Raw genomic sequence first — 11,322 nt, forward strand, 5'->3', positions numbered from 1 at the left:
GCACTCTTCATCCAAAGTTTCAAGTGAGATCTAAGCAGAGAATGATAAACAGGCAAACAAAAGTTGATCTATGTCTACCATTCTCCCAAACCAGTCAAAGCTGCTTTGCCATATCTGGTTGTCCCAGTAATTGAACAGAAGGTGTTTGTGAGAGGCATAATACATTAAAATATTGAACGCTAAACCATCAAAGCTTCTTTGTGAGAACAGCTGTAAGCATAAATATAGAAAAAGACACTTGTTCAGAATATAAACAGCTGTGTGCACCTACACTTTCCCGGAGAGGAATAATCATAGAAATTCATTTAGTCAGCTTAGCCATAATGCCACTCGACACACCACTAATTGAAGAAAAAAGTGTTCCTTTGGTAAAAAGTATGGGGTATGAGACCGTATGACTATCACCAGATTTAGCACAACACAAACAAGCATCCATAGAGGTGATTAATTGCAGTTTGCCCCTACTGTGAAAAGAAAACAGTTTGCTACATGTTTATGGATACATTTATTGACTCTAAATTTGAATCATGGAGGTGTACATGAGCAGCAACAATATTGCTAGACTATGCAGTTAAAATTATTTATCTTAAAAAAAAAAGACATTGAAAAAAAAAAAAACACTCTTTCGACAAAGCTTCAAGGCCTGTAAATTGGGTTCATGAAGCTCACATAATTAAAGAAAGGCGCGAGAAAACTCAATTTCTCTACCGCAAAACTAAACCAGTAGACATCACAGCGAGTTAAAACTGGTGGAATGTTGCCGTGGCGATTGGAGTAGGGTGCAAAAGTTTGAGAACACGACATTACATAGATCAAAAGATAATACAGAAAAACTAAATTTCTCTATGAGCTGACGTCCATCTAAAGCCTAATTTGCGGTACATAAAAAATAGCATCGGGAATGCATGTAGCACTAATTTTGGCGGAAAAAGCTTGTCATCATGAAAGAAAGCATGATTATCTTTCCTGCTCACAAACTTTCTCATTGAAATGAATGCCACAACTAAAATGTTATCTTACGGTTTTACAGTGGACTCGGTTCATACAAACATTGTTTCTCTTTGTTATCTTTTTATTAAATGTTCTCAATCTTTCGCATTTTACTCCAACTGCAAGGGTGTTTCAGAGGTGTTTGAGCTCTCCGCATTCTCAGGCCGAGCAGCTATAAACGTTCGAGTTGCAAAGGTGAAAAATAGAGATATAAAAAGCTTCAAAAACTGCCTGGGACACATGATTGGGAAAAGGCTATAAGACAAATGTCCACAGCCAACGAGATGAAAACAAGATATAACAAAAAAACATTATTGCATTACTGAGCAGGTGGAAAATAACAATGAATAAAATATAGTGCGTTTTTAAAGGATAAAATAAAAGTAAACATCAAATCTCAACGTTCCAGAGCTGACATTCAAACCAGCACTTCCTGCTCAGGACATGATGCTTAAGACTTCTTTGCCAGACAATACAACACAGTGCTAAATGCAAAACACCTAAACTTGTTAACAAGGTGCTATAAAGGAAGCATAGCTGCCTTCCTCAACATACTTGGCTTAGTTCGATATTCAGCTCTTTGTCAAAGATTTGCAGGTGTGCTACTCAATACGACGGAGAGATAATGTGGGCAGTTGTCGACTAATTGCCACAAATGTTGTTAAAAAAGTAGTGCGAGTTGCACCTGTTGTCAAACAAGGTTCTCGAAAAGTTCTCCTACCCTCCTTGTCATTGTGCATACCTGTGCGGACTGACGTTTTCAGCTTTTGCAACAGTCAAAACAAACAGTCGTGTCTCTATGTGGGACCAGACGGGTACGGGACATTTCATAAAACGCCCTGTCATCGAATAAGTGGACATTTCATCGAACGCCGTTTCATTGAACGCCGTTTCATCGAATCTCCCTTAATTTTGGAGTAATACAATACCTTTTACATAATTTACTATCGCTTTTGAAATAGTTTTGACGCCGCTCTAAATTCACCATATATAGAATTACTACTCGGTAAATTTGTGTCCACCTAAACGTTGGCTACTGAATCATAGAAGGTTGCTATCATATCAAAACTTGAGTGGATATGCGACTTAGTATTCTTTTCTGGCAAGGTAGGCGGCTGTTCTCGGCCACACTCTTTTTCCCACTTCATCCCTCTATTTATTGACGCGTGAAGGAATCAGCTATTCTCTGCAACGCCTTATTTATTTTGTATTTGTCAATTTATCCTGGGAGAATAGCTTTAGTAAACTTGAGGAAGAAAACGAGAAAGGACGGACAAAACAAACTTCCAACTGGCAACAACATTTAATAACACCAAGAGTTTGCTTATATAGAGGAAAAAAGGGGGGGGGGGGTGAAAAAAAGGAGTGGAAAGGAGGAGCACTATGCCGTCAAGGGTGCGTCGTCGCTGTCGGGAACGTCGGGGGAGATAGCTCCGAAATCTTATCGCTTTCCCCGAAAGGGCAACGGAAGGGGAGCCGATGTTGTCCTTGGATCGACACATGGCGAAGGCTTCCAGAATCTCTCGACCATACCTCGAGGGGTGACCCCCGATTCTTGTAGTAGAGGGAAGGACGGCCGAGCAGGAAGTACATTCCGATGCGTGTTTGGCGATCGGGTGGTGAATGACCTCTGAACCGTTGGAGGCCGTTTTTTTAACCTCGTTCGCGTGCTCTCAGGCGGTCGTTTAAGCAGTGCCCCGTTTGGCCGATGTATCGGGCACCGCAGGATTTAGGAATAGAGTAAACACACTCTTTGCGGCAAGGAACGTAACGGGTTTTGTGGTTCTTTTGGCAAGGGGGCGCCGGTCCGGGGCTGTTGACTTTTTTGCAAATAGATGCCAATTTAAACTTACACGAGAAAACCACGTTGGTGTTGAAGCCCTGAGCTATTGATTTCAGTCGATGCGAAATGATATGAATGTAGGGGATGCACGCGAAGCGGGACTTTGGAGGCGGCTTTTTGGATTGAGGCCCTGTGACAAGTCTTTTGATGGTAAGCTCGATCAAGTCGTTTGGGTAACCTGCCTTGAGAAGGCGGCCTATCTGATTGGACAGACTAGTTGCGGAAAGGTGGTGACACGACTTGGATTTGGCAGCAGCAATAAGGTTTCGGACAATACCAGTTTTTACGTTTTTTTGAGTGCGAGCTGCTGAACGGCAGGACAGGCTTCGCAGACCTCTGCTGATTGGACCAGCAGATCCCGACACTGGTGGGGACCAATCTCAGATCAAGGAACTGTAATCCCTCAGATGAAGGGGTCTCTTTTGTGAACGTGAGCCCGAAGGAGTTCTTCTGGAAAACGCTTTCAATCGCTGCGGTATCTGAATTAGTGGAATGAATGATAAGATAATCATCTACGTAGCGATAAACCAAGGCTTCGGGAAATTCCTGCTCAAGGATTGATTGAACCTTTGTGTCAACGTGAAACATAAAGATTTCGCTTAGGATGGGTGCTAGGCACGACCCTATGCACACACCGGATTTTTGAAGGAATACTTTGCCCTCGTGTTCGACTAGGGTGGACTCAAGATACAGGCGAATCAACTCTAGAAATGCTGAGAGTGAGATGCCTCAGGAATTTTGAAAATCTATAACGCCTCTTAAGTGCACAGCTTCGGACACGAACCCCGGAAGGGTTTTCACATTGAGACTATAATACAAATCTACTACATCAAGAGAGAACACTCTAACAGTTTCCGTACCGATATGCAAGTTATCTAACGCTGGGATAAGGTCCTCGGAATTCTTTAGTCGGAAAGGTTGACGAAGGTCCAAGGTTACGAGATGTTTTTGTAAGGACATCGGCAAGGGCTTCTGCCAGCACCCTGTTTCTGAAATAATGCTACGGAATGGCACTCCAGGCTTATGTGTCGTGGCAGAAAAGAAAATGGATAGGTACTGCTTAGCAGGAGCAAGAATAGCACTTTTTAGAGAAGGGAGGTTGGAAGAGTCGCAGAGCGCCTTCACCTGAGACCTGAGGGAACCGGACGGCCTCGACTTGAGAGGAAGAAAGTTCTTTTTCAGCGCTTCGTCGGTCTTCTCCTGCATTTGTTCTTTGTTGAGGATGACGAACCCGCCCGTCTTGTCCGCTTGGAGAACTCTCAGCTCAGCGGACTGAAGTTCCTTGATAGCTGGGGTCGCAGCATTCTTGGTTTTCCTTGTCTCACCATGGAAGCACACAGCTCTTGACCCTGCCGCTACGAAGTCCTGACGGCTGTCCTCCGGTATCTTGGCGGCGATCTCGTACACCGCGGCCAGCTGGTCGACTCTGGTGTTGGCGACCGCAGGAGCATACTTCGGCCCGTGGGCCAGAAGGCTTTCTGTAGACGGGGATAACTGCACTCCGGACAAGTTGAGGGGGGGTTCTGGTTTGACTCTTGGTGTCACCTCGATGGATTTTTTCTGATGACGAAGAAAATGATCCCATGAGTTTGACAGTAGGGTGCGGGCTGACTCATGTGGAAACTTGAAGGACGGCTGACGATTATAGTTTAGTCCCAGATGTTTGGACATCACGGCGGGCAGGAGCTCTTGCATAACGCGGATCTCGCTGGAGATTTCATCCCTGGCGATCTTCATGATTCTGTGATTGGCTTGCCAGTTGTTAGACTGGAACCCCGTGACTTGCTCGATGGCTCCGTGTGGAACTTTCTTGCGGACGAAGTATCCGAGAACCCGTAGACGTAAGCGCAGCATAGACATCTTGGAAAGGAAAATTGCAGCTTGAAGGAATTCAACATATATCTTCTTCAAAAAGACTCGTCTCCCGTCTTCGTTAATTTATTGTAACCGACAGAACCGTGGACCTGTCGGATCTTCGACATGCAGTATATTATTGTATGTTGAATATCCGGCAGGTCCATGTTCTGTCGGTTACAATAAATCAACAAAAAGGGGAGACACGTCTTTTTTTATTTTTTCCCCCGTAAAATGGGACACGGAGACAGATTATTGCTTCAAGGACGGCTTCGTCTTGAAGCAGAAGAGGTCTCTTCAAAGACGTAGATATATACGCCCTTGAACAGATGTGCGTTCATCACTACACCTGATGATCACAGCTTTAAAAAGTGTCGTCAGTGTTCCCGTTTCTTATTGGCCACATCAACTGAGGTCATCATTTACTAAAAAAAAGAAAAGAATAGAAGGTGACAAAAAAAGGTTTCTTCCTTTTATATATGTATAACTTTATAAGTTATAATAAATATTAAAACACTGCTATCCTCCCGGCGCTAGAAAGAACAATATTTCCTAGATGTAGAATTTCTACTGCTCAAGTAGGCGGCGTTCGATAAAACGACTTCTTTGAAATAGCGTTCGATGAAACGGCGTTCGCTAAAACTGCGTTCGATGAAACGGCTTCGGTGAAACGGTGTTCGATGAAACGGCGTTCGATGTCCGGACGCCGTTTCCAGACCTCTCACTAGCATTTGCCGAAATTTCACGAAGAATTTCCAAAATCGCAAAGAAAGTGCTGGGCACTCCGTCTCACTGATGACCTAGCGCTTATGTTGACAGCTCGCTTGCCAAGCTGAGAGGACCTTCACTTGAGCTAGACGACCGGGTTTCAGTACGACCCGACTCTCAATCTGTGTCCACGCAAAATTCACTGAATCCGTCGGGTAGCACTGTGTCTCAAACCTCTCTCACTCCGCTGTCGCTGTCGTCTGCTCTGTTGACCATCAAATCCCTATCCGCCGCCACACAAGCCGAGTTCGGAAAAATGTCCGCAAGATAATCGCGCACGCTCTCGGCAATTCTCATTCTTTTCTGCCGGTTGCACAGACGATGTAATGGTTTTCTATGTCGCTTCATTTTCTCCCTCTTGTTACTTTTGAAACAAAGAGAACGACAGGATACCAGCTTACGTCAGATAGTTTTCAAGAAAATAGGCGCTTGTACAAAGTGGTTATCAAAAAGGTGGTTACTTACGGTTCTTGACTCCCGCCGTACAGGGGCTGTTCGGTTGTCCGCTTTATCAGTCAGCAGTCACTACTGTGGACGCTGCTGAACGTAGCTTAACCGAAAACAAAGTAGCTTAACCGAAACTTTTGGTTAAGCTGAACGTAGCTTAACCGAAAGCCGATCCAAATTCCCGGGAACAGGTTGCTTTGTAAAGACCTCTCTTGAATACCGAGCTTTCGTTATCCACACACCGGCGAAAATAGCGCACACCTCTGCACCGGATTCGGTGCTTGGTGGCATTGAAAAACAATTTTATTATCCTGAAATTCGCGATAACATCACCATTGTGAGAGATTGTGGAGATCAGCATGATTGATGAGTTGCATACACAGTGCCGAAGACGCCGCTTATATTGACGAGGAACGCTTTCAGTATTACGAGGATGCTCCATCTTGGCACGACTGGTTCAAAACAACTCTTTCGAAGATTCGAATGGACCGAAATGGCGATCGCCATGCATGGCATCTGAGACCGATCAGCCACTCACCTTGCGAGGTTTGGCCGTCTGCATGTTATTATCTATTTGTGTCCGGCTAGCAACCAGGGTAGGCAATGGTGCTACTTTCCCAGGATCCAGTGAGTTTAGTAACGATTAGTAAACTAATAAAATAAAACATATTTTTGGTTGAACATAATGGTGAACCTGAGACGGGGGTAGAAAAAAAAAACGCGAAGGAAGACAAAAAGAACAGGCGCCTGTTCTTTTTCTGTCTTCCTTTGCGTTTTCCTTTTCCTACCCCAGTCTCAGGTTCACCATCATGTTCGACTTATAGCAGCTCACCTCCACTCAGACTATATTTCACGGTGCGTGCAGTGTGATCACGAGGGGTGGTGAAGCGTCGTTGTCTCTCGCAGGGCGTGGTGCGGCGGGACGCCCTGGTGTTCCGGCAGGTGCGCACCCGCGACATTCCCCTGGTGATGGTGACGAGCGGCGGCTACCAGCGCCGGTCGGCCAGGGTCATCGCCGAGTCCATCCTCCACCTGTGCAAGAAGAGGCTCCTGTACCTCGAGGAACCGCACTCCCGCGCGTCGGCCTCCGAGGTGGCCCACCAGTAGCGATGCGGTCGACACCCGTCCGCATGGGTTGGACCGATAACGCATTTATTCATTCGCACGGGATGACCGGTTGTCTGCTTATTCCGTCTGCCATAAAAGTTTGAGGCTGGGTTGCGACTTGCAAACAGCAGTGGGGGAGGCCGGGGGGAAGCATCATCGAACCTCCCCCCCTACCATTTTCAAAAAAAAAAAAAAAAGACTGTTTTGGCTATACCGTTGTTGTTCACGAATTTAGGGTCCTCAACGGACCCTGAATTCGTTTTCAGGGTCCTAAATGCACCCTGAAACACCCTGAAAACGGACCCGTGTAATCGGTTTTAACATAGGTGTACGTGCTCACAGTCACGGATAGGCAAATGCTTTCCAAGATGTATGAAATACAAATACAGAATACTTCGAAAAAATATATTTCATTAGAGATCTAATTAGTACACTTTTTTTAGAAACGTATTTAAATACAAGTTAAAAATATGAGAATATTTTATTATCTTCAAATATTTTTACAAATACATTTTCCCCCCATAGTCCGACGTCGACTTAAATTTAACCGTGGGTTAAGAAATAAAAGGGACTGTGCGAAAATACAACGCTTAAAAGAAAGTTACAGCTCGTGGAAACAGTGTATTCAAACGAGATTAGTCTGAAAGGCTCACTTGAAGCAATAAAGCCTTTTCAAACAACGTGGAATTAATGCGACGTCTAAAAAATTAAATGAGTCGACCAAAAAGTTAACAATTGTGCCCACCCTGTTCACCCCTTGTTCTTTTTCCTTTTTTTCCCCGTGTCTATTATAAGTAAAGCGCATCACGTTTCATGCTCTTTGCATATGACTCCCATCGCGAAGGGTGCATGTAATATTGCATTTGATTGCAAAGAGTGCCCAAAATTGTATTTGGAAAGTATTTGAAATACTAATTTTTTTAGCATATATAAATACAGTTGGCAAATGCATTTCCCAGTATGTGAGTAAATAGTATTTTAATTACGTATTTCAAATGCCGTATTTTCTAGACTATAGTCCGTGGAATATAGATGTTTAAAAGTTAAAATTTTACACGAAGCAGACTATCTACATTAACTGTGATAAACGTGAAATATTTTATAAATTACGGAGTATAATAATGCATGATTTATGTATGATACGAGCTTCTTTGCGAGTTAATACAGCAGGCATTTGCCAAGGTGTACTGTGCATGATAAGTTTTACGTTCAGACTAGCATTATGTGCGGACCATGCACCGGGTGCGGACTAAGCAAAAACTTATATTTTTGTCCTCAAGTTTGCCCCTGCAGACTATACATTGGGTACATAGTCCGGAAAATACGGTAATTGTATTTGAAATACTGCTCATCCCTGCTTACAGTATGCTATTTTTGTTTGTCTTGATACTCGGTGAATGGAATATCTGCTTTTGGCGCAGAATGGTCTTAGCCGCTACTGTGCCATGCAAAACGCTATCAATTAATATATTAACATTCTACGCGCATGTACATGCCTAATGACATTTCCCCCCGTTTTCTTTTTCTGCAGAATTCTGAGGGTTTCGAGTGATGCGGCGCAGATGGAGGGGTCGCTCATGCGCAGGCAAAATTTACGTGGCTCCTAACTAATATTACCTATTCGCGGGCTTCATACGTAGACGGCGACTGCACGTGCCTATAGCTATTTATTATTTATCGTCTCATGTATATATGCGAGCTGAATTGGTCATATTATAATATATATGCTCTATATTTCTTCCGGAAGCCTGTAGATTGTTGACGTTGAGAATATACATATATTGTACACATTGCGTGCTTTGATGGATTGGTATGTTGTGAATAAAATGATGGAATATATGAATTACAACAAACGTTTGCATTGGTTTTAAATCTCCGAGAATCGCATGCTACTTGAGCTCTGTTAGAGTGGCTTATTGTAATCGTTGCCTGTCCACCACCGATATCAATAACGTTGATTATTAACTTGTTTCACATCTAGCCCAACATTAAAAAAAAAAAAAAAAGTCCATTGGGGGTCGCTGTTTCCATGACTCTCTTTGAAACTTCACGACTTTCTTAGAAAGTCAATGATTTGTGTGATTCTGCTTTGACTCTTCCACTTCTCAACGGGAGTCACAGGTCAGCAGCATTTGTCACATTTGTTTTCTCATTTATTTTTTTATGTACTCAATGGCTAATAAATTTCGTAAATATGTCGTTTCACAAAGTGCCATCAGCTCGTACATACCCGACTAATGCTACCCCCAAAAAATTTTATTTGTAAAATTGTCAGTCACAATCAGCGAATAGTGGGCAAATAGCAATGCTAAGACTAAAGCATGAAAAGACTAGTGAATATTATAGCATTTGTATAGTATGAATACTATACAAATGAGGAAAAAAAGTCAAAAATAAAAAAAAAAAAAATTCGCTAAAATCAAAACCCTGATAATAAGATCTTTTAATGTGAGTAAATATGTTACAAGTATGCTTGATATTACATTTGTTTATGAATAAAATAGGTTGTCTGTTCCTGTTATGTGGAAAACATTGCAACACTAACATTTACCCATAATAGCAAATTGGTGCACCAAAGAATGGTTTGGGAGTAAAAAAACACGCATAAAGTATACTCCTTTTGCGCATGTAATTAAAGGGCAGTGGTTCTCAACCATAAATATATTGCGCACTCCTTCTGGGCTTCTGAGGAACCCCACAGTAAAGGAGGGGGAGGGTGTTTTCCCATGACATTGTCATAATAATTTGCTTTTGCGCCTAAATTCGGCCGCTTTGCCCGTTTTATGCAAACCTTTTGTGTCCCCTGCTTTCTCGCATAGTTTTGTTGTTGTGCAACAGAGTCAACAGCTCATTTTATGCAGAGAACAAGAAAGGAATGAACATGTCTTAATTGTGACAATGCCAATTTGTTGCATTGCCACCCAAGTTTGTCAGGAAGGAAAGCAGTAAGGGGTTTCACGCGGGGCTTTGCACACACCCAAAAACGCTGTCACAGATACCAAGGTGTCCGCAAAGGCACTTTCTATTCTAGAAGCTCTCCCATTTGAAGGTATACTAATAGTGCGTAATCTATGCGGAAATTTGTCCACAAGATGTTTTTTGTAAAGAGGGTGAGGGTAAAGGGGCAGGCAACCAGATACAATCATAGCTGTGCCTAAATAATGTGTCCACTTTCATGAAAAACACGCTATGAAGCCACAGTATAAAATGGCACTTACACAGCACACTAGTATAAAAGGCGATCTGAAACCATAAACCGAGATATACATCATTCAGAGCGTCATCTTTCATTGTTCCATGTTGCGGAAAAGGAAATCGCAAGATATTCTGCACTTCGATGTTTACACTTACTGACAATTCATGTATCCGCTTTTTCTTTTAGCAGGAATCTAATGTGTTTCAACTTTTACACTTGCACATATAAGCTAAAAACTTTGATTACACAATAATCGGGACCCAGAAACTCACCAGGCATAAATCAAAGTGCATCGGAACTTTGGCATGTTCGAACGGACCACTAGTGAGAATAATAGAACTGGTGCTCACAATATGCAACTGAAACGACACAGGATTTTTTCGGTCGCGCACCAGTCACCTAGCTGAGTTTGGAGATTTGTGTTTGTCCTTTGTGCCCCTTGTTTTTCCTCTCCAGGGAATATTTTCGCCAGTCTTGTCCATCTAGCTGGCACCTTTGCATTAAATGCATTATCAACAGGACATAAGCACAATACACATGGGAATGCACAGGAAATTCAACTTAGTTACACAGATATAGAACAGGTCTAAGAGCGGTAATGTTCGGTAAATAATGAAATAAGAAAAGGAAATAAAAGTGTGTGTATGTTTTTACAGCTTTTTCAGTCTGCCTAAACGGGAGACTTGTCTCCCAGCTGTAGATGAGAACTTTAGCCAGTGCTGCACAACCGCTAGCCTGGGGTATATAACGTGCATCACGCAGTAGTGATACACGACCGCACGCCGGTACGATGCTCATCCAGATCGAAAGGGGCGGGGGTGGGGATTGAGTCCAAGATCCCTGGGTTCTGCAGCACGAGCTTTCGCTCCACGTGCTCCGAGCTGGCGTGCGCTAGCCCACTCGGCCACCGATCCCCCGAGGAGAGGACACACCTTACCATAGGATGTTTTCTCTCCCTTTTCTCTGACACGGCTAGGAAATATCGCGATAGTGTTTTAAATATACTTTAGAATATCCGTATCTCTGTATCGAGATACTTTTGAAAAAGGTATTTGTACTTCAGTAGTGAATTACATCTGCGATATGTCGCTTGAATTGCGATAGTCTGCTGCACGCT

The 11,322-nt window shown here is 43.1% G+C and overlaps 1 protein-coding gene across 1 annotated transcript in view; it reads left to right on the top strand.

Moving 5' to 3' along the window:
- Window positions 1-7,889, top strand: part of LOC115325747 (histone deacetylase 11) — a 42,554-nt gene extending 34,665 nt beyond the window's left edge. Inside the window, exon 9 of the mRNA XM_042291910.1 lies at window positions 6,809-7,889. Within this exon, the coding sequence (XP_042147844.1) occupies window positions 6,809-7,009 (201 nt within the window). The 3' untranslated portion in view covers window positions 7,010-7,889. The remainder of the gene's footprint in view (window positions 1-6,808) is intronic.
- Window positions 7,890-11,322: the final 3,433 nt, after the last annotated feature.

This window comes from Ixodes scapularis, unplaced genomic scaffold (genome assembly GCF_016920785.2).
Source record: "Ixodes scapularis isolate PalLabHiFi unplaced genomic scaffold, ASM1692078v2 PGA_scaffold2__306_contigs__length_199485367, whole genome shotgun sequence".
Lineage (NCBI taxonomy): Eukaryota > Metazoa > Arthropoda > Arachnida > Ixodida > Ixodidae > Ixodes > Ixodes scapularis.